The sequence below is a fragment of the Pomacea canaliculata genome, linkage group LG6 (assembly GCF_003073045.1).
Source record: "Pomacea canaliculata isolate SZHN2017 linkage group LG6, ASM307304v1, whole genome shotgun sequence".
In the NCBI taxonomy this organism is placed as follows: Eukaryota; Metazoa; Mollusca; class Gastropoda; order Architaenioglossa; family Ampullariidae; genus Pomacea; species Pomacea canaliculata.
Window position 1 is genome coordinate 8,688,676 of NC_037595.1, and position 23,196 is coordinate 8,711,871.

Genomic DNA, 23,196 nt, shown 5'->3' on the forward strand with positions numbered 1-23,196 from the left:
TTCATTTCAAGATATTTTAATAGTCGAGAATTTTTTTCCAGACATATTCACTAAATGTAACGCTTTTTTTCTACAGCCCACGAAACTACTGTGCCATACATTTTTGTTATCTCTTACATCTTTTCCTTTGTTCCCGATTCTTTTTTCTGCGATCACTTCGGAGAGTTTTGATGCTGTTTCAGCAAGCTTCGTGTACAGTGCACAAATGCGGCAAACATTGTACTTTTCGGGAGGCTGATCCTGCAATGACCGTTTGTTTTCACAAGAGTTGATGGATGGAACGATGTTTCTGTCATTGAAAGTTGAGCCGCATCACAGGAAATAATGATTTGAGCTCCCATACAAGGGTCATATAACTGTCGACTGCTCTTTGAAGCACAGCTTTTCATCGAAGGATCCATCCAGTGGAATCCATGCCTACCGTATCTGTGCTGACGACTTTCACCTTCTTGGAACAAGTGGTTACACTACAGGGGCTCGCAGTAATTTTTATTTATTTTTTTTTCTTTGAGACCAACGTCCTTGATGATTGTTATATTTTTTGTGTGGCATTTTGAACCTTCCTTTGATGGTAGGGAAAGAGCAATGTTGATCAACTTTATATTTTGCCGTGCATTGTATATGAAGGTGCACTTGGTGCCTGCCCTAAAAAGGTGTACTCGCCCGCCTGTCTGTATGTACAGCGCTCTGATTCCTGCTGATTCTGGAGAAAATCGCTATGTAAATGTGATGATTATTATTTTGAATTTATTTCAACCATCGGTGTATTTTTATAGAATAAATTAGGCTGTTCGAATTTTAAAATTATGCTCGCTTGATTAGATACAGTATGAAATTTGAGCTACTGCATTTTTCTAGTGTTTCGACATCTGACTTCTTGAAACATTACTATTTTTGCATTTAATATCAGGTGTGCATTAATTTACTTGAATCAAAACTATGCAAGTTGTTTAGTTTTTAATTTGAAGAGCAGATCATGGCAACGACAGTGATGATGATAATAATGATGTAGTCTTGTAACTACAAACATCATCATTAGAAGAGGGAGAAATTTAACTTGCGCATGTCGCCGAGGGTGAAGTGACCTTTTCCCCTCTCTCCATGCCTTCTATCCTTAGCCGTGCGAGACCAAACAAATATGAACGAACGTTTGGTCAAGTTTGGCAAAGTAGTTCCATGACGGTTTTATAAAAAGTTGGACAAGTATTCATCCGTATTTGTCTTGTTTCTAATCAGCCTTAAGTGCGAAACAACCATAATTGCCAGCACGTTCCCACAGGGTCAGCTTCTTAATAACCACCCACTCCCCTGCTTAAATGAATTTTAGCGGCTGCTAACTGTATGAAGGGGTGGGGGTACAGAAGGGGGAAGAAACTACCGAGGTCTTGTTAGGAAGGTCGAGGAAGACCAGTGCTGCTGGAATTGCATTTTGATAGTGTAAAATTCTTAGGCTTGACTGGCTTAGCGTAGGAAAATGTCGTTTGTAAAGTTTGAATTAAAAACTGATTAATTAATAAAAATAAAGTTTATAACGCCATTGTCTCTGAGCATGCATGTATATGTGTATATTACACGTGTGTGTTTGTGTGCGCGCACGCACGTATGAGATGTATTATGACTCATCTGATTCCAATTCGAAGTTGAAAGTTACCAAGAGAAAAATCTGCCAATCGAGCCAACTAACAATCCAACCTAGTTATATGTCTGCTTTCAAGCTACTTTTGACTGACTAAATTCTTCTCACAAGGCACAAAATAACTATAGGAGTAATGTATGTTCCCCCTTTTAACCCGCTGTTCCCACTGGTTGCTTGGAACAAATATTAACAAGGCGATAGGCAGAACCAAGACATGAAAGAAAAAGTGATGCGACTCTCTACGAAGGACTGATAAATCTAAATAATAATGAGAGAACTGACAGAGAAAGGCTTTATTGTCTGTAGGAGGTACAGAAGGTTCCGTCTATTACTGAGAATCATGTCGGTATTGACGTCCCATTATCATAGATAGTATCTAAATATTTATTAGAGTAGACTATCTCGATGGAATCACCATGGAGAGTACTGATGACTACATCAGGCTTGTTCATCCTAAAGTCAAAGATTATTTCCTTTATTTTGGGGCGTTCAAGCCAAGGAAGCTGTCATACCATTGACAGGAAGTCAAGTCAGGAATAGCGCCACTGTGAACATGTTTGTCGTAACCCTATGGGGTCTGGGCACTTGTGATGGGCAGAGCCTCGTAGTAAGGTCTAACGCTAATTACTGACTCGAGCCCTCAGAGCACAACTCAACTAACAACACAACGCATCACAAGAACAAAATGCCGAGAGCTTACAAAAACAATGAAGGAATAAAAAGGAAATGCAAATGAAGTAATTCCCAATCTTGGCTAGTTATCTAGGGTCTCCCATTAATACTAATCATTCTCCTCAATACTAATACAGATACCTATTGAGTCAAATCGCTGGTCTTACGCTGCTAATACTGAATCTCAGCTTTTTCAAGGGCTTCCTCAGCAGTTGCAATGCGAATGTTAAGTTCAGGCATGTAATGATCCCGAATGGTTGTGTCATTCACCCAGGAGTCACAGCGCATGCCATAGTCGTAGAGGCACTCCCGGTAGTGGTGCAGGAGCGCCCTCTCGGGGCTAAAGGTGCGGGACTCCCAGGGCTCCAGCAGCTGCTTGCTGACGTGGTGTATTCCCACTTCGAACACACGGCGAGGCATCACCATGACCTTAGTCCTAACCTGGAAAATAGACACAAAACAACCTGCTAACACGTCTTGCAGCAAACTGGATTTTTAATACACGGACTAATATGTCTACCAGTGTTCATATTGTCATTCCATTATGCCAGGCTACATTAGTGAGAATCTGCATGCATTGTCCATTAAACTAACACTACGTAAACTCTTTTGAGTGGAAACAAGAGATGCAAAAGCCTCATGTATCCGATGTGAGACGGATAAAAGAAGAAAAAAAAATAATAATCATGATAATAATAAAGTGAACGATTTAAGGAAAATATTACACGTACTTTGCTAATAACCTCTGTCCTTGCTGTCGAGAAAACGGTCATGACGTTGTCGGGGAGCTGGGTGGCCACCACAGGGTCGAAAAATGCCGACGCAAATCTGTAGCCACACGTGTCGTTTGGCAGTTCTGGCGGAATGATGTCGGAGTAAGTTCTGAAGCATCCAACATACAAGTCTGACTACATGTGGAAGGACCGAAGAACGACTTTACCTGGAGTCATTGTCGACTATCCGCTATCCAGCTAGATGCACCAAGCTTAGTCATTAACGTGGGATCGTACTGGTACGATTGTCAAACTGACAAATACTTACAGAAGAGAATGTTGTCACAGTAAGTAAAATGTGTTCCTTATTACACAAAAACATTGTTAACAATTACGTCAACCTGAAAAGCAGAAAAGAGTATGTTTACAGTATGTTAAATGTGTTATTTATTGCACAAACGCATATTGTTAATTATGTGAAAGTGAGATGCTCAACAAACACAGAGACTAAAGCAGAAACATGTAATGTCACATACACAAACACATGAGCAGAAACATGTAATGTCCACAAACATAAACACAATCCCGATATACACACACGCAACCGTGCACTATCGCGCCAACCTGCATGCACTCTAAAGTCGACCTCGGAATGACCCTGACCTTGCATCCTTGGAGTGAGGCACGATGAACTCATCGATGTCGTGGAAAGCAGTGTAGACGGACTGCGCCATGGTGCGGTACAGACAGTCGTTGTTGACCACCAGTTGACCATGGTACCAGATGTTGCTGGACATCTCCTCCGGCAGTCGCCAAGGAATAACCGTAACCCAGCGCTGACGGCGAGAGGAACACAACGATGCACAATGTTTACTAGAGCTTCATGATGTCTTGCAGTGCTTCGAATCCATTCACATGTCTATATGATGTTTGCATCTAACAAATGGTTTTCATTTTGTATCTAAGTTTGCTGTTGTTTGCAGAGTTTGTTATTTTGTCATTATCTTACAAAGAATATACTGGCTTTGAACTGGGTTAATAAAGATTCGAATGCTGTATCTTTTGGTCCGCTTGCTGCAAAAACAATGTTCTTTGTATATTTTACAGAACTTTGTATTTGCTTATACAGCTTGGTTTTTGTTCCGTTCAAGTCTGAAGGCGCATTTTCTGAGTTAGTGGTTAGTGCTGGATTACTGACGTCGCGGGAGTTACATTAATTATTAGATTATTGTTATTATCTTTAGCTCTTCACTTTAGTACTAGTCGTAGGGGACACAGCTTGGGTGAACTGATGCCAGCCGGGACGGCCATGCGCGCGCGAGAGAGAAAGTCCCCCAGTGGACAGCAGGTCCATCCCTTCACGTGTTACGCAGACTTCATGGGTACGTTGTCATTGGCCGAATGAAGATAACATGAACTTACAGGTACACTCGTACACTGTTGGTTATTTAACTATTATTGTTATTTTGTCGTGGGGAAAATTTTATCTTTAGTTTGCCCGATAAAGAAATTGGGTCGTTGTTCAGATCTGACAGCCAACAGAGGCTACACAAATCTTACACGTGAGTTTGGTCGGCCAGCTAGACTGACCTGGTCTGGACGGTGTACTTAAAGTGGTAAAGAAATAGGAAACATGTTGTGGGTGCAAGACCTACAAAGATTTTGAAGTATTTTATTTTAAGCTTAAGAGTTTTCAATCTATAACGCACTGCAAAAGTAAGCTTTTTGTAAATGGATTTTATCACTCAGATATTATAATTGTCGGGATTGATAGCTTTTTTTCAACTTCAGTAACTTTCCTTGCTTGAACGGTGTAAAATACAAATAAACAAACAATAAGTAACTTCCCTGTTCACAATCAACCAATCAATTATAGGAGAGAGACTTACTTTGCCCTCGTAATGCCTGAGCACCCGTTGCACTATCTCTGAGGTAGAGAAGTCGTAGAAGAAGATCTGCTGAACACCCAGTAGCCGTGTGAGTTCCAGAAACTCCACAAGTCGCTTGGGGCTCACGGAGCCAAAGAGTGGGGAGACACAGATGCTAAAGTTGTAGGCGAACTTGTCTGTGCTGACCTGGTCGGACACCAACGGGTACAAGCCATGATGAGTAACCTTTTGACGGAGAGGTTATCGACTACGCCCCCCCCCCTTTTTACTGCCGCAGAAAAACGCATTAGATTGGATCGCTAAATAAAAGAATCAATCGTTTCAAGATGATAAGAGAAAGCTCTTCTTCTTCACAGGACACTTGAATGTTTGTTTTTCTGTTTATTCATGTCTCCTCCACACACACACACTCGCAGAACAAGGTGTAAATCCCAGAAAACACTTTGTAAACGTTTATAAAAGGTTTAAGTGCTATCAGTGGTTCTAAGCAAACCCAAAGTGAGAGACATAGCTACGTCACAGACCTTTTGACCGGAAGTGACTGGTGGCGACACACGCTCTACAGGAACCGCAACGTGCCTGTCGTTGCTAGATAAGTGCGACACCGCCAGCGTATAGTTAAGGTCACGTCCCAACGGCACAGAACAGGAGTAGATGAAGCCGAGATATTCCTACGGTGATTTTCGCACATCTGGAAAATGGGATAGAAAGGAGAGTAGTCGATGAAGGCGGTCACAGGTGTTCAATGGGGTACTCATGACGGCACTTACACGTCAAAGACGAGTGTGGGTAAAGAGATGGGCGCGCACATATCCATTGCATCAAAGATAGGATGAAGATTTTACAGAAGTCTGAGTAAAAATGGTCGTTTGAGTATATACAAATTGTTGGAGATAAGTGTGTGTTTACAAAGTGGAATGCGTCTGGCGTTTGTTACAAGTACTCACGAGAGTAGCGCTCCTGAAGGAAGCAAAGACAATAACATTTTACACATGCGCACACCTCATATTGTGCAGCCTCCATTGTGTAGACGCCATTGTTTTCTCCGTAATCGAAGTGGCACAGCAGTCCCGTTTTGTTGGTGGAGTTGTAATGTACAATCACCATCATACGCACCCACACCTGAAATACCGCAAAAAGAAGTCTAAATCAGTAGGGCTTGTCGTGTAATGCCTTGTGTTGAATCAATATTCATTAGGTTTTGTCATTAAATACGGGTTAAGAGATCATGAAGCGAAGTCGCTGTTCCGTGGAAGTTACAGGTAAGCGTCTTGTCTCCGCAGTTAGAAAGAGGCGTCTACACTCCGCTGATGCTAGTTTACCCACGGGACTGTAATTGATACAGCTGAAACGAAATTTTGTCACCCTCGATCAATCTAATTTACCTTCTTTGTTTTTTCTAGTTAGCTGGTGTTGTCCTTTCCCTCTCTTGGATCGAGGCTATATGTAAAAGAACGAAAACTTTGTTTTTAATTTTTGTGTGTGTTTGTTTTACCCTCGTCATTGTTATTCCTTCTAATGATCAGAACACTTTTGCTATGCGGTCTCAAGTTTTGTTGTATTTAAATCCTACATATAAAGAGGCTTGTTTCGATGAATTCCTAAATTATGCACCGTAACATCATCTTTGAACGAAACTTTTGCTGGTAATTCCATTACCTGTTCTCACTGAAATGAACACTCATTACTTTTATTTTTAACTCTTGTTGCAATATTTTCAGAAATGGTTTAAAGAGAATTTTTTTTCTACCCATTATAACTATCCGTTTTTTAAATGTACGTCGATCCTGAACTTAAAATAGGATGCTGTATATTAATCTGAACTCAAGATTTTTTCCCACTGTTTTTTTTTTTGATTGACCTTTCACTTTTCTGACGTGCCAGTTCTGGACGGGCGAAGAGCTGTCATTGCAATGTTTTGTTCTGTAATGTCGTGAAATAAAAATTTAATTGAAAAAATATCCCCTTGGTACCGTTCTAGATCATGGACAAATTGTTTCACTTGCACTGGGCCGACTGGGTGAACGTTTTCTGCGCTACACGAATATCAAAGCCCTTGACCTATAGCGCTCCAAACACTCAGTCCTTCGCTTCCCCTTTACAACTTGTTATACCCACCCCTTAATCAATCTCTTCTAAAGGTGTAAAACAAATTTAAGTCGAATTTAAGAGTCATTCACTCAACTTGATCATGGCAATGAGGTCGAAGTTCGCAACATACATTGCTCTTTGATTTTTCCCCGCGGCTCTCTCTCTCACTTCTCCCTCCTCCCTACCATACACAACAGCTCACCTTGTCCTGGCGGTCGTCGTGGTAGGCGGAGAAGACAGCCAGGTCATCGATGACCCTAATTAAAGTGCTGTTGCTATAGTCTAGCGCTTTCCTCTCTTTCTTCTTCACGGCCGACAGCATGTCCTGCGACTGCAAGCGGTCTCCAGCGGCGGTGGTGTTGTCTCTGTCAATCCTCGTGATGTCGTCGACCAGGCGAAGGTTCACATCATTTTGGTTTATATCCACTGTCGAGATCATGTCGGACACCTGCCTATCCAACTGCAGTATCCCTTCCTCTAGGCCCTGTGGTTTCTCAAGTGTGACTTCCGCGCTTGGCACCTGGCAGAAAGGTAGGTAACATGAATCCGGAAAGGTACTTTCGTGACTTTACCGTTGTTGCGATATGGGGAATGCTAGAAACCGTGTAAAAGGGGAATATACAGTGAGAGGAGCGTGAGCACGAGAAGAGGTTTTGCTCATGTGCTAGGACAGTATGTCTTTAACAACATTATCCATTGTGGAAGATTCGCGGATCAAAGACGTGTCGATTGTAAAAGTAAGAGTTACACGAAACTACAAGCTACGGTCATATGACGGACATGACCTCTTAACCACTGCGCCTGCGCACTCTGAGAAGTAAAGTTGCTTTTCGTGTAGCACGCAACCTTTTTTTTCGCCGCGAGGGCCTCACTGAACATGATAAAAAATCTCGAGGTGATAGAGTAACATAAAGTAATATTTGTGAATTCTTGACAGTGCGTCGTACATACAGAGACAAGAAACTTAATCTTAATTTCTCCATTCAGGCAACGACTTACCCTTGCTTCATAAATACTGTCCCAGATAAATATATATATATATAATGCATTACTACACAGTACACAAATATATGTGTGTGTGTGAGACTGATGTTGGACTGGTTATTGTACCTTTAGCCTGATTGAAACATTTTCGGGTCTTACCGATCGAATAGTGTTGTCGGTAGCGTCTTCTTCATCTGGGTCGTTGTCAACGACAATGACGGGCAACTTGCTGTTGACGCTACTGCTGCTGCCGAGCCGTGAGAGCGATTGCAGGAAGAGGACTAAGACGGTGACGTATACGGCGAAGAAGAGCATGATGGCACGAAAACACCGAGCCATAGTCACACCGCACCTGCAAGGAAAATCCCACACCGTCAAATGACTCGCAGAAGAGGCCCCTACAAGAAATGTACAGTCGGACATTTTGAAACTAAAGGTGAAACGAGTATGGGACTTTACAGATTATGTTTACAGGTACCACAGTGTGAAGGTGGTACCTCTCCGATAAAACTTTTAGGTAGTGAGAGTGTAAGGATTTGGAATCACTGACCATACTTGCAGGTAGCATGGTAAAAAGAGTGTAAAGGTATTATTTATCTGATCATGCCTACAGGTAAAGATGTGAATCTGAGACTTGCGTGAAGGGTAAAGATCGGGGCAGATGGTGATGGTGCGCAATGTCACTTCTCTGCTGGGAACCTTTCACCTCAGACAGCTTCCTGGGATGTGTACAGCCACGATTACCTGCAACAAAGTGCAGGATTATTCTACAGATAATAGATGCACACAGGGAATACACACATACATGTATAGTGATTTACAGTCATCAGAGAGCACTCTTTCTAATGATATAGGTCACACTTATCTAGGTGTAAATTTTGAAAATCGTTTTTTGCAGTTAAAGGCGACACACGCTAAAACACTAAGCTTCAGAATCAGCAGACACGCAGACTAAAGAAGACACTTAATGATAATACTTTGAACGATCTCTGAGTACACTTAATCACGAACTTGTATTACTATACTCGTCCGTGCTCTAACTCCTTTCGATCTTCATAAACCCTAAGTTCTTAGGTGTATATTCTTTTTAAATTTCATGGCATAATATAATACAGCTATATAAAGAGCCGTACGAAAAGTAGTTAAAAACATAAAAAAACCAACAACAAGGAAACAAAATACAAATACACATCGACACACATGCACTGTGTCATCAAATTTTACTACTTATACAATGTCTACAAGAAGTCGAATTAAAAAGAAGTCTGCATCTTTGAACCTGGCTCGTTATTATCTCCATGAACAGGTTTTGCTTCTGAATCAAGTTCTAAGAACTCATTTGTTGATGTTTGATCCATCCCTTTTTTTGGTACATAACTAATATAGTTATTATTTAGTGCATAATGTATATTATTTATAATATTATAATGTACACAAGTTCATACATATAAAACATTTTAGTAACAAATTAAATTTTGACGTGTTAAAGACAAAAGTTACCAGTTCCATATTACTAAGAGCTGTGCATCTTTTCACTTTCATTTGTCTATATAATTCTTCTCTTTTCTAATGCTTTCCAAAATTTTAGAACATATATTTACATTTCAAAAATATGTATTCGATCGTTTCTTTTTCTCGGTTACAAAACGTAATGTGGTTTAAATCTGTTTCAAAATAAAATTCGTATCTAAATTCGTATATGCACAATGCTAACGTGGAACTATTAATATTCAATTTCATGGATTTTACTTATTTTAAGAAATATCTTTTTCAAGCTTAATTCGCTTTGCAACTTTTAAAATTCATTTCTTATAACAGTTTGGCTCATACTCATTGTCATTTAATATATTGTAATAAGAAAATTATACTTCACTTTTCATGTTTTCGTCGATGAATACTTACTTGAAACACTTTTTCACTGCTTCTACGCAACTGAATATTTTTTTTAAGTTTGTATTTAGATGATAGAATTGTTTAAAATATTCTTATTGTGGAATCTTCCCTTTTCGTCATTAAATCTCTAATGCTAAATAAATTTTTTATCAGCCAGTCTTTATATCTTAATTGACTTTAGGGCAATTGACAGCGATAGAGAGTTCTGCCCCTTCGCCTCGCAGGCTGAGGTGATCTGCTCTCCTTGATATTGTTTATGTTTTGTTGTCGTGGTTCGATTTGGATAAAAGTGTTGGAACTTCATGTTTACATGTGCTTTAGCTGTTTTCTTCCTCTTCTGGTTTGCAACAGGACGTTATATAATGTTATTTTCAAGTGCGAACTGTCTGCATCTATTGGCTGATATTTTGTGATTTATAAATTCCCACTTATTCTTAGTACCCGCATTATAGAAGAACGGCTCTGCTAGGAGCTTGTCAGCTGTACAGTTCTTAGATATTACAAATTGAAAATCAAGAAACAGTTACCTTTCAAGAAATCTGTCTTTCGCCCCGAACATTGTGGACTGTGAGACTTAACATTAGTCACACGTACACAATGACTAGAAAGATCTAGAACTGCAGCGAGATCTAGCGAGGTTTTTTTCTGAAAGGGAAATAAAGTATGGTCCCCTGGTTGAGTCTTCTGATTGGCCACCTGGATCACATGGCTTAATCTCGTATCTAGATCGAGGCTGATGCCCGTCTGCTACGCTCCCCGAAAAAAGGTTGTCTTCTGCTCAGTTAGAACAGCAGTTTGGGGGCACACATATTAATCGCGATTATAATTAGCATTTGCTGCGTGTGTTTGAGAGCGAGTGGAGGTGAGAGCGAGATGCAGTCTACTTGTGCTACGAACGTTAGGGCCCGTAATGGCAGAAGTGTAAATGTCGTGCGTATGCATGATTGATGTACATGAGTGTAATTTAACAATGACACATGGATATCAAATCAGACTAGGCATGCAGAAATACAGAAATTACAGAAATGACTGAGTAACATAAAAAAGACACATATTATAAATGCTTATATTAGTCTTTCAGTAAAGAATACAAGATTTTAGAAAAAAAATTTGTTTTTTCTAAAAGGTATCCTCACGTGACGACGACTAGATGACTATAATACATGTATAATGATGCAATCGTATTGCTAGACAAATTTTTATAATAATCATAATCATGATCATTATCCCCAAAAGGGGAAGAAGGTAAGGCAAAAAAGGAAGAAAAAAATAGTTCTGGCGTGGTTGAGGGATAGGATGAACAGCAGAGTGTACAGCCACTATGTTCTTCCAGCACAGAAGATAGTTTTATGGCATGGGAGCTGCTGTGTGTGTTTGACGGTGAAGATATTTTTGAGGTGCTGGTAAGGGTATAAATTTTAGGATATTAGTACACAGGGAGTTAATCCCATCCTCACCTAACTAAATACTTCTCTCCCTTTAGTCGTTCTCGACGTAGCAGATACAGACGACTGTTTGATAAAAGCCAAGTGTTCGTCTGTTCTTGTCTTGTTCCTAAACAGGCTTTAAGTGCGAAATAAACATATGTTCTAGCGTTTTCCCATAAAGTCAGAATCTTGATAATCATCCACTCCCTGCTCGGCAGAACGTTTAGTGACTACTAACTGTATGAGCAGGTGGTGGGGAGAAGGGCACGAAACAGGAGTTTGTGTGAGGAAGGTCACAGGTGAAGAGCAGTGCTTGCTGGATTTGCATTCTGATGGCGTGAAATTCTTAGGGTTTGAATGAATTTCCGGTTGAGAATTTTGTTTGGAATATTTTTTTTATTAAACCGTCAAAACAAATTTCATCATATCTCGAATCTTTAACCGTACATATAATCTTTAGACGGACAAATTTTTCTCAAGAGGGAAATTATCGCAAAAGTAGGAGTAATGTTTTTTTAACCCGCTTTTTTCACAACTTTTATTAATATGCAAGCACATGTATAGCGTGACCACATGTACAGAACAAAGCCAAAGCACAATGTATCACAAATGTTTATTTTGTTGTCAGAATATGCACGAAGTTTATCGTCTCTTGAGATCAACAAATTTTAAATTTTTTTAAATCCACACTTCCTTCGAGGTTAGAGAGAATACCTGGCTCTGCCTGAAGAACACGCTGCAAGTTTGATTAATTAAAACTCTGTTAATCACTTTATATTTGAGAAACAAAGTGATAACAAACATAACCATATTAAATTCAACACAATTATGCAGTTCTAATCACTCACAAGCAAGACGTTTGACAATTTGCATACAGGAAATGGCAAGTGGAAGAACAAAGTAGGCTTAAACGATAGATACAGATGTGTTGAATTAAGAATTCATTTAGAAAAACAATTTCTTTGAAATTCAGCATCTTGAGTGAAAACTGTACAGACTGCCTATCTTTCAAGTCCAACACATTTCCCAGTGATGTCAAACAGAGAGCATTAGACTATGGAAATATTAGGTCTCAAATATCTTACATTTTGTGAGACCATCTACTGAATTCAATGTTTACGATTCGGATATTTTTTAAATACTGTGGCAAAAGCCATTTTGACAGAGTTCCATCGTCGGCTTATTTCAAGGATTATAGTAGTCCGCACTTTAAAGATGTTTGCAGGAGCGGATTGGTTGCCGATATAAAAGAGAGCTTGCCGCCAAAACTTTACATTTCAGAAAACATGAGATATATATTCAAAGAGATTCTACATTATTTTGAAGAATGATTTTTACAAATATTCACGTACAACTCTCTGCCGACAAACAAATGAATGATAATGAATTATGGCGCTCACGCAAGTGGGGCGGCGGGACCGTTGTGGTCGCGTATTTCCTCTATTTAGTGTGTCAGTTTTTCAGTCTCGCTATTCATTTATGCATGATGTTGGATGTGACTATTTATAAAATGTTCAAGTCACGAATCAGCACACCTACTGAGATCTTCCGACCATCCGCTCTTCTTTTCGACCCCTCATGAACTGATCTCACGGAGAGGTCTGAGAGTACACAGCGTAAATATGGAGTGAATAACCACAGTCTGTGTTACTCGCCAACATGCAGTCTCTGCGCAACAAGGTGGACGAGTCGGAGGCGCTGGTCTTGTGCATGAAAGAGTATCACGAGACATGTCTGTTTACCTGCACCGAAACGTGATTAAAGGATAACGATGGTGATGAGCTGTTTATTTCCTGATTCGGTCTTCAATATCGCTGTGACCGCTCCGCAACGGTCACCGGTAAATCAATTGGAGGCGGTGTTTGTTTGTATGTTAACGAAAGATACTGTAAAACTGTTGTATGCGTGAAACAATCTGCACCCCGGATATCGAACTGCTGTCAGTCTCCCTTCGCCCTTTCTATCTCCCTAGGGAATTTCCACAACTGTTCTTCACAGTAGTGTATGATTCACCCTAGAGCGAATGCTACGTCATCCAGGAGGGTCATTGCTGATGTGATACACAGACACGATTCCTTGTCACCAGATGCACCAAAATTTATTCTGGGCGACTTGAACAACTGTGATCTGCCGAAGACTCTCAAAACCTATAACCAGTATGTGACCTGCCCAACAACCCAGAATAATACCAAACTGGATTTATGTTATGGCACAATCCCTGCAGCATACAAAGCCAAGCCGATGCCATCTTTCGGGGCTTCTTACCATCCATAGTGTGTTTTTGGGCCCCAGTGTACAAGCCTGTGTGACAACGTATGAAGCCTCCAAGGCACTGGTCGAAAAAAAAAAGATTTTTTGTTTCACGTGAAAGCGAGGACTTTTTTGTATCAGCTATTTAGCCCTTTGAATGAAGTTTCTAAAAATGATTTTACTGTACTCGTCGCGCTTATCGGTTGCCATGGAAAACAATCCAAAATGGCGCCCAAACAAACATTTTAAAAAGCTTATAACTTCGTCAATTTTGTGAGTAGACTCAAAAATTCTTTTTGAAATAGTTACCTAAAAGATAGATCTACAACCGTAGGAGAGGAATTTTGCAAAATCGGCTTGTTTTTTATATGAATTTTTTTTGTAAAACACTGTGTTAAATTTTAAGAAATTTTGATTTAAAACGGTATAGAAGTGATCGCCCTTATTAACTAACTACAAATATTTGCACTTCTCGTGGAACGGCTGAGACTCTCAGCTGCCAGCTGCACAAAGGACTGTTAGTGTCCGCCATAGAAGCAAACTCCGAGAAAAGCTCTTGTATGGAAGAACAGAACAGCTTTGCTATCTGCACCGATGGTAACAATTTGAGCAGGATCTGATTCTCAACGGCCCTTTCAGTCCAAAGATAGTGAATAGTTGAACAAATGCATTGTTTACATCTGTTTCAAGATCATTGGCATCAAACAGAGGGACTTGACTTCCTTCTGTGACCAACAATTAGTAAGGAAAGCTTCCCGCATTCTGTCAATACCTGAACATGTGCCATCAGCAGTCCAGCTGCTCAATCACTGATGAACAGTCAGCGGTGTGTGTGTGTAGGTGTGCATAGGAATGTCTTGCCCATATCTCTCATTGCTCCTCTCTATTCCACTGCATTGTAATTGTAATGACTTATATATATATATTGAAAACGGAGCACACTTCCCATTTAAATTGCCCATTGGGACAAATAAAGTTGGTTATTGTTATTGGTATTGGTAAATGCACTTTAAAGGAAGACCAGTTACGACGTCCTAAGTCCAAAGGGAGCCATAAAGGTTGTCGACTGCAGAGACCAATGCGTCTGTCCCAAAATACGTCAGTAAAATGTACAAAAGTACTTCCTTGGGAGGCGAAATATTCAGAAAATACATATGTAAACGGGTAGATGTCACAATAAATATAATCAATATTGTAATAATCAATATACACTCATTTTACTCGCTTCTTCAGTAGAAATCGATCTTGGGTTCACTGGCTCTCCTCTCGTTGATATTTCCTGATCTGAAGAAAGAGTGTCCACACACATCGCTGGTCTTTACGCTGCTAATACTGAATCTCAGCTTTTTCAAGTTAAAGTTTGAGGGCTTCCACAGCAGTTGCCATGCGGATGTTAAGTTCAGGCATGTAATGATCCCGAATGGTTGTGTCCTTCACCCAAGAGTCACAGCTCATGTCATAGTCGTCGAGGGCATCCCTGTAGTGGTGTAGGAGCGCCCTCTCGGGGTTAAAGGGGCGGGACTCCCAGGGATCCAGCAGCTGCTTGCTGACGTGGTGTATTCCCACTTCGAACACACGGCGAGGCATCACCATGACCTTAGTCAGAACCTAGGATAAAGACACAAAACAACCTGCTAACACGTCTTGCAGCAAACTGGATTTTTAATACACGGACTAATATGTCTACCAGTGTTCATATTGTCATTCCATTATGCCAGGCTGCATTAGTGACAATCTGCATGCATCGTCCATTAAACTGACACTACGTAAACTCTTTTGAGTGGAAACAAGAGATGCAAAAGCCTAATGCATCCGATGCGAGGCGATTAAAAGAAGAAAAAAAAATCATAATAATCATGATAATAATAAAGTGAACGATTCAAGGAAAATGTTACACGTACTATGCTAATAACCTCTGTCCTTGCTGTCGAGAAAACGGTCATGACGTCGTCGGGGAGCTGGGTAGCCACCAGAGGGTCGAAAAACGCCGACACAAAGCTGTAGCCACACGTGTCGTTTGGCAGTTCTGGCGGAATGATCTCGGAGTAAGTTCTGAAGCATCCAACATACAAGTCTGACTACATGTGGAAGGAGCGAAGAACGACTTTACCTGGAGTCATTGTCGACTATCCGCTATCCAGCTAGATGCACCAAGTTTAGTCATTAGTTTGGGATCGTACAGGTACAAATGTCAAACTGACAAATACTAACGGAAGAGAATGTTGTCACAGTAAGTAAAATTTGTTCATTACTGCACAAAAACATATTGTTAACAATTACGTCAACCTGACAAGCAGAAAAGAGTATGTTTACAGTATGTTAAATGTGTTATTTATTGCACAAACGCATATTGTTAATTACGTGAAAGTGAGATGCTCAACAAACACACAGAGACAAAAGCAGAAAAATGTAATGTCTCACACACACAAGCAATCCTGATAAACACACACCGGCACACACGCAACCGTGAACCATCGCGCCAACCTGCATGCACTCTAAAGTCGACATCGAAATGACCCTGACCTTGCATCCTTGGAGTGAGGCACGATGAACTCATCGATGTCGTGGAAAGCAGTGTAGACGGACTGCGCCATGGTGCGGTACAGACAGTCGTTGTGGACCACCAGTTGACCATGGTACCAGATGTTGCTGGACATCTCCTTCGGCATTCGCCAAGGAATAACCGTAACCCAGCGCTGACGCGAGAGGAACACAACGATGCACAATGTTTACTAGAGCTTCATGATGTCTTGCAGCGCTTCGAATCCATTCACATGTCTATATGATGTTTGCATCTAACAAAATTTGTTCATTTTGTATCTAAGTTTGCTGTTGCTTGCAGAATTCGCTCCGCTATTTTGCCCTTATTTACGAGGAACATGTACTTGCTTTGAACTGGGTTAATAAAGATTCGAATGCTTTAGTACTAGTCGAATAGAAGAACACGATGGGACGATGGTTTTTGTTCCATTCATGTCTGAAGGCGCATTTGCTGAGTTAGTGGTTAGTGCTGGATTACTGACGTCGCGGGAGTTACATTAATTATTAGGTTATTGTTATTATCTTTAGCTCTTCACTTTAGTACTAGTCGTAGGGGACACAGCTTGGGTGAACTGATGCCAGCCGGGACGGCCATGCGCGCGCGAGAGAGAAAGTCCCCCAGTGGACAGCAGATCCATCCCTTCACGTGTTACGCAGACTTCATGGGTACGTTGTCATTGGCCGGATGAGGATAACACTGAACTTACAGATACACTCGTACACTGTTGGTTATTTAACTATTACTGCAGATTGACAGCAAACAGAGGCTACACAAATCTTACACGTGACTTTGGTCGGTCAGCTAGACTGTCCTGGACTAGACGGTGTACTTAAAGTGGTAAAGAAATAGGAAACATGTTGTGGGTGCAAGACCTACAAAGATTTTAAAGTGTTTTATTTTAAGCTTAAGAGTTTGCAATCTAGAACTGTAAAAGGAGACTATTTCTAAATGGATTTTGTCACTCAGATATTATAATTGTCGGAAATGAAGGTTTTTTTTCGACTTCAGTATCTTAACCTTGCTGGAACGGAGTAAAATACAAATAAACAAACAATAAGTAACTTCCCTGTTCACAATCAACCAATCAATCATAGGAGAGAGACTTACTTTGCCTTCGTAATGCCTGAGCACCCGTCGCACTACCTTTGAGGTAGAGAAGTCGTAGAAGAAGATCTGCTGAACACCCAGTAGCCGTGTGAGTTCCAGAAACTCCACAAGTCGCTTGGGGCTCACGGAGCCAAAGAGTGGGGAGACACAGATGCTAAAGTTGTAGGCGAACTTGTCTGTGCTGACCTGGTCGGACATCAACGGGTACAAGCTATGATGAGTAACCTTTTGACGGAGGGTATCGACTACGCCCCACACTCCCTCTTTACCGCCGCAGAAGGCGCATTAGATTGGATCGCTAAATAAAAGAATCAATCTTTTCAAGATGACAAGAGAAAGTAGTTCTTCTTCCTAGGATGCTTCACTTAATAGCTTGTTTTTCTGTTTATTCATGTCTCCTCCACATACACACACTCGCAGAACAAGGTGTCAATCCCAGAAAACACTTTGTAAACGTTTATAAAAGGTTTAAGTGCTATCAGTGTTCTAAGCAAACCCAAAGTGAGAGACATAGCTACGTCACAGACCTTTGACCGGAAGTGACTGTGGCGACACACGTTGTACAGGAACCGCAAAGCGTGCCTGTCGTTGCTAGATAAGTGCGACACAGTATCGCCAGCGTATAGATTAAGGTCACGTCCCAACGGCACAGAACAGGAGTAGATGAAGCCGAGATATTCCTTACCGTGATTTTCGCACATCTGGAAAATGGGATAGAAAGGAGAGTAGTCGATGAAGGCGGTCACAGGTGTTCAATGGGGTACTCATGACGGCACTTACACGTCAAAGACGAGTGTGGGTAAAGAGATGGGCGCGCACATCTCCATTGCATCAAAGATAGGATGAAGATTTTACAGAAGTCTGAGTAAAAATGGTCGTTTGAGTATGTAAAAATTGTTGGAGATAAGTGTGTGTTTACAAAGTAGTATGCGTCTGGCGTTCGTTACAAGTACTCACGAGAGTAGCGCTCCTGAACAAGCAAAGACAATAACATTTTACACATGCGCGCACCTCATATTGTGCAGCCTCCGTTGTGTAGACGCCATTGTTTTCTCCGTAATCGAAGTGGCACAGCAGTCCCGCTTTGTTGGTGGAGTTGAGATGTATAATCACCATCATTCGCACCCACACCTGAAATACCGTAAAAGAAGTCTAAATCAGTAGGTCTTGTCGTGAAATGCCGTGTGTTGAATCAATATTCATTAGGTTTTGTCATTAAATACGGGTTAAGAGATCATGAAGCGAAGTCGCTGTTCCGTGGAAGTTACAGGTAAGCGTCTTGACTACCACGGGACTGTAATTGATGCAGCAGCGACGAGTTTTTGTCCCCCTCGATCAATCTAATTTACCTCTTTGTTTTTTCTAGTTAGCTGCTGTTGTCCTTTCTCTCTCTTGGAATTGAGGACTATATGTAAAAGAACAAAAACTTTGTTTTTTTTTTCTGTTTGTTTTACCCTCGTCATTGTTATTCCTTCTAATGATCAGAACACTTTTGATGTACAGTCTCAAGTTTTCTTGTATTTAAATCCTACATTAAAGAGGCTTTGATGAATTCCTAAATTATGCACCGTAACATCATCTTTGAACGAAACTTTTGCTGGTAATTCCATTACCTGTTCTCACTGAAATGAACACTCATTACTCTTTTATTTTTAACTCCTGTTGCATTATTATTTTAAGAAATGGTTTAAAGAGATTTTTTTTCTACCGATTATAACTACCCTTTTCTTAAATGTGCATCGATCCTGCATTTAAAATATTATGCTGTATATTAATTTGATTTTTCCCACTTTTTTTTTAAAGTGATTGACCTTTCACTTTTCTGACGTGACAGTTCTGGACGGGCGAAGAGCTGTCATTGCAATGTTTTGTTCTGTAATGTTTGTTGATCTTCATGAAATAAAAATTTAATTGAAAAAATATCCCCTCGGTACCGTTCTAGATCATGGGCGAATTGTTTTACTTTCAATGGGCCGACTGGGTGAACGTTTTCTGCGCTACACGAATATCAAAGCGCTTGACCTTTAGTGCTCTAACCACTCGGCCCTTCGCTTCCCTTTAGCGCTTGTTATACCCACCCCTTAATCAATCTCTTCTAACGGTGTAAAACAAATTTAAGTCAAATTTAAGAGTCATTCACTCAACTTGATCATGGCAATGAGGTCGAAGTTTGCAACATACATTGCGCTTCGTTTTTCCCCACCGCTCTCTCTCACTTCTCCTCTCCTCCCCACCATACACAACCGCTCACCTTGTCCTGGCGGTCGTCGTGGTAGGCGGAGAAGACAGCCAGGCCGTCCATGACCCTAATTAAAGTGCTTTTGCTATAGTCTAGCGCTTTCTTCTTTTTCTTCTTCACGGCCGACAGCATGTCCTGCGACTGCAAGCGGTCTCCAGCGGCGGTGGTGTTGTCTCTGTCAATCCTCATGATGTCGTCGACCAGGCGAAGGCTTGTCCCATTTTGGATTATATCCACTGTCGAGATGATGTCGAACACCTGCCTCTCTAACTGCAGTATCCCTTCCTCTAGGCCCTGTAGTTTCACGCGTGTGTCTTCTACGCTTGGCACCTGGCAGGAAGGTAGGTAACATCAATCCGGAAAGGTACTCTCGTGACTTTACCGTTGTTGCGGTATGGGGTGTGCTAGAGATACCCGGAGCCAGGCGCTGAGGGGATCCGGGGACTGGGGCAAATAGAATTCTGGGGCCTTTGGAAGCCCGCAAAGCATTCATAGAAGGGCACTAACTTATTACGGACTGTCTCATCCCGACGCTGCACTTTGCGGGGCGAAATGCGGTCCCCCCATGCTCACATCTTCCCCCCCCCCCATCTACTTTAGCGCAGGTGTCACGGTCTGCAACTTAACCCGAAAAGTACCTTTATTTCCACAGTGCGCAGGCGCATGGGTCAACAGATGATGCATACGCAAACCGTGTAAAAGGGGAATATACAGTGAGAGGAGCGTGAGCACGAGAAGAGGTTTTGCTCATGTGCTAGGACAGAATGTCTTTAACAACATTATCAATTGTGGAAGATTCGCGGATCAAAGACGTGTCGATTGTAAAAGTAAGTGTTACACAAAACTACAAGCTACGGTCATATGACGGACATGACCTCTTAACTCCTGCGCCTGCGCACTGAGAAGTAAAGTTGCTTCTCGTGTAACACTCAACCTTTTTTTCGCCGCGATGGCCGCACTGAACATGATAAAAAATCTCGTTCAGAACACGGTGGATTTTTCCAGAACCATGACGTTTAAAATTAAATTATGTTGTGTCTTGTTAAAGTGAGTGGGCTGGATGAGGCACCCGCGCAGGCCGTACGTTGGGCACCCTGGCTTAGCCTTTGTGAAGTTCTCCGCTGTTAGGCTCGGCGAGCCGAAACAATGAATGTGACTAAACCGGATGCTTTGTATATTATACACCAGCCCCGTTTTAGTAGTAAACTAGAAAAAAATGTCTGCCAGCAGTCATGTAATACAAGTTCGTTGTGACCAGGGCCGTGCTTAGGGGCAGGCGGACGAGGCATCTGTCTAGGGCCCCGCGCTTCAAGGGGCCCCGCGCTTTTGATTGATATGTGACTTTAGATCCCAACTAAAACCGTGTGATCGTGGCGTGAGGGCCCCGCACATGCCCTTTGCCTCGGGGCCCCGCGGGGGCTAAGAACTGGCCTGGTTGTGACACCTCCTCTGCAGTACCCATCTTCACTCTCTCACTGTCGTACCCTCTAAAACTGTCCAAGCTAAGTTGCTGTGAAAAGGAAAACGGAAAGGTAGTCTTATGACCTGAGGGCTGTCACAAGGTAAAACAGGGAAATCAAGGGTAAACTTTTTGACTCCATAGTGGGCTTTAGTAGCATTTAGACTCTACACATGCAGCCTTACCCATGGGTCAAGTTCTAAAACAGTGGCAAATATGCCCTGGGATAGAATAACATAAAGTAATATTTGTGAATTCTTGACAGTGCGTCGTACTTACAGAGACAAGAAGCTTAATCTTCATTTCTCCATTCAGGCAGCAACTTACCCTTGCTTCATGAATACTGTCTAAGATATATATATAATGCATTACTACACGCCACACAAATATATGTGTGTGAGACTGATGTTGGACTGGTTATTGTACCTTTAGCCTGATTGAAACATTTTCGTGCTCTTACTGATCGAATAGTGTTGTTGGTAGCGGCTTCTTCATCTGAGTCGCTGTAAACGATAATGACGGGCAACTTGCTGTTGACGCTACTGCTGCTGCTGCTGAGCCGTGAGAGCGATTGAAAGAAGAGGACTACCCCGGTGACGTATATGGCGAAGAAGAGCATGATGGCACGCAAACCCCGAGCCATAGTCACACCGCACCTGCATGGAAAATCTCACACAGTCAAATGACTCGCAGAAGAGGCCCTTTAAGAAAAGTACAGTCGGACATTTTTTCCCTATATCTTTTTCCCGCACAGATTGAGCCAGTAGCACTGATAGATTAGTAATCAGCGCTTTTACAATTAGATTAAAATAGTTTAGAAGGGGATAGAAGGATTGGTAATATCGCACTTATCTGCTTTTTGCGTTGAGAGTAGGGAGTGAGAAGGAAACATGTATCCATCAAAGACTGTGCAAAACTACAAGTAAAGCGAGTATGGGACAGATGATTTTTACAGGTAACACAGTGTAAAGGTGGTACTATTTCGATAAAACTTTTAGGTAGTGAGAGTGTAAGGATTTGGAATCACTGACCATACTTGCAGGTAGCATGGTAAAAAGAGTGTAAAGGTATTATATATCTGATCATGCCTACAGGTAAAGATGTTGTGAATCTGAGACTTACGTGAAGGTAAAGATTGGGGCAGATGGTGATGGTGCACAATGTCACTTCTCTGCTGGGAACCTTTCACCTCAGCTTCCTGGGAGGTGTACAGCCATGATTACCTGCAACAAAGTGCAGGATTATTCTACAGATAATAGATGCACACGGGGAATACACGCAAACATTTATAGTGATTTACAATCATCAGAGAGCACTCTTTCTAATGATATAAGTCACACTTATCTAGGTGTAAAGTTTAAAAATCGTTGGGTTTTGCAGGTTAAAGGCGACACACGCTGAAACACCCAGCATCAGAATCAGCAGACACGCAGACTAAAGATGACACACGCTTAACGATAATACTTTGAACGATCTCGTCCGTGCTCTAACTGCCCCTTCGCCTCACATGCTGAGGTGATCTGCTCTCCTTGATATTGTTTATGTTTTGTTGTCGTGGTTCGATTTGGATAAAAATGTTGGACCTTCATGTTTACACGTGCTTTATCTGAGTTTTCTTTCTCTTCTGGTTTGCAACAGGATGTTATATAATGTTATTTTAAAGGGCCAACTGTTTATATCTATTGGCCTGATTCCATTCCGCCCGCTTCACTCGTTTCGGCAGCGACCTTGAGGTACATTGAATAAACTGAAGTGATGATCACCTTTTTGCAGTTTCATGTGATAACATTTCTTCAAGATTTATAAATAACCTCCAAGTATTTTCCTGATGTTACTAACCTTATTCTCTGGAGTCGTTACCGTAAAATCTACAGTTTTCTTGTTCAGCGGAATACGTTCTCCTTTGGCTGAGATTTTGTGGTTTATAAATTAATTCCCACTTATTATTATTATTACCTGCATTATAGCTAGGAGCTTGTCATCCGTACTGTTCTTAGCTACTACAAATAAAAATCAAGAAACAGTTGCCTTTCTAGCATGCTGTCTTTCGCCCCGAACATTCTAAACTGTGAGACTTAACCTTAGTCACACTACACAATCACTAGAAAGATCTAGAACTGCAGCGAGATCTAGCGCGGTTTTTTTCTTAAATGAAAATAAAGTCTGGCCCCTTCTTCTGATTGGCCACCTGGATCACATGGCTTAATCTCGTATCTAGATCGAGGCTGATGCCCGTCTGCTACGCTCCCTGAAAAAAGATTGTCTTCTGCTCAGTTAGAACAGCAGTTTGGGGC

At 41.4% G+C, this 23,196-nt stretch overlaps 4 protein-coding genes across 5 annotated transcripts; all 4 read right to left on the reverse strand.

Moving 5' to 3' along the window:
* LOC112565770 (beta-1,4-galactosyltransferase galt-1-like) lies at positions 1-5,422 on the reverse strand. The gene is made up of 4 exons (XM_025241524.1): positions 4,911-5,422; positions 3,685-3,857; positions 3,040-3,190; positions 1-2,749 (listed from the first exon to the last, which is right to left on the reverse strand). The coding sequence occupies exons 2-4, from the start codon at positions 3,816-3,818 to the stop codon at positions 2,480-2,482; spliced, it is 555 nt and encodes a 184-aa protein (XP_025097309.1). The 5' UTR covers positions 3,819-3,857; positions 4,911-5,422; the 3' UTR covers positions 1-2,479.
* Positions 4,955-10,615, reverse strand: LOC112565769. The gene is made up of 7 exons (XM_025241523.1): positions 10,406-10,615; positions 8,597-8,729; positions 8,145-8,337; positions 7,204-7,521; positions 5,913-6,032; positions 5,435-5,601; positions 4,955-5,096 (listed from the first exon to the last, which is right to left on the reverse strand). The coding sequence occupies exons 3-6, from the start codon at positions 8,322-8,324 to the stop codon at positions 5,470-5,472; spliced, it is 750 nt and encodes a 249-aa protein (XP_025097308.1). The 5' UTR covers positions 8,325-8,337; positions 8,597-8,729; positions 10,406-10,615; the 3' UTR covers positions 4,955-5,096; positions 5,435-5,469.
* Positions 10,616-14,286: 3,671 nt separating this feature from the next.
* Positions 14,287-17,706, reverse strand: LOC112565768 (beta-1,4-galactosyltransferase galt-1-like). 2 transcript variants are annotated; one of them, XM_025241521.1, is made up of 4 exons: positions 17,205-17,706; positions 16,079-16,251; positions 15,469-15,607; positions 14,287-15,163 (listed from the first exon to the last, which is right to left on the reverse strand). In XM_025241521.1, exons 1-4 carry the CDS (start codon positions 17,400-17,402, stop codon positions 14,909-14,911), a joined length of 765 nt encoding a protein of 254 aa, XP_025097306.1. In that variant the 5' UTR covers positions 17,403-17,706; the 3' UTR covers positions 14,287-14,908. The 2 variants fall into 2 exon arrangements, with proteins under 2 accessions (XP_025097306.1, XP_025097305.1); XM_025241520.1 differs by having other exon boundaries at positions 15,457-15,607.
* Positions 17,470-23,012, reverse strand: LOC112566030. The gene is made up of 7 exons (XM_025241956.1): positions 22,859-23,012; positions 22,025-22,125; positions 21,363-21,558; positions 19,456-19,773; positions 18,216-18,335; positions 17,732-17,905; positions 17,470-17,502 (listed from the first exon to the last, which is right to left on the reverse strand). The coding sequence occupies exons 3-7, from the start codon at positions 21,543-21,545 to the stop codon at positions 17,470-17,472; spliced, it is 828 nt and encodes a 275-aa protein (XP_025097741.1). The 5' UTR covers positions 21,546-21,558; positions 22,025-22,125; positions 22,859-23,012.
* Positions 23,013-23,196: the final 184 nt, after the last annotated feature.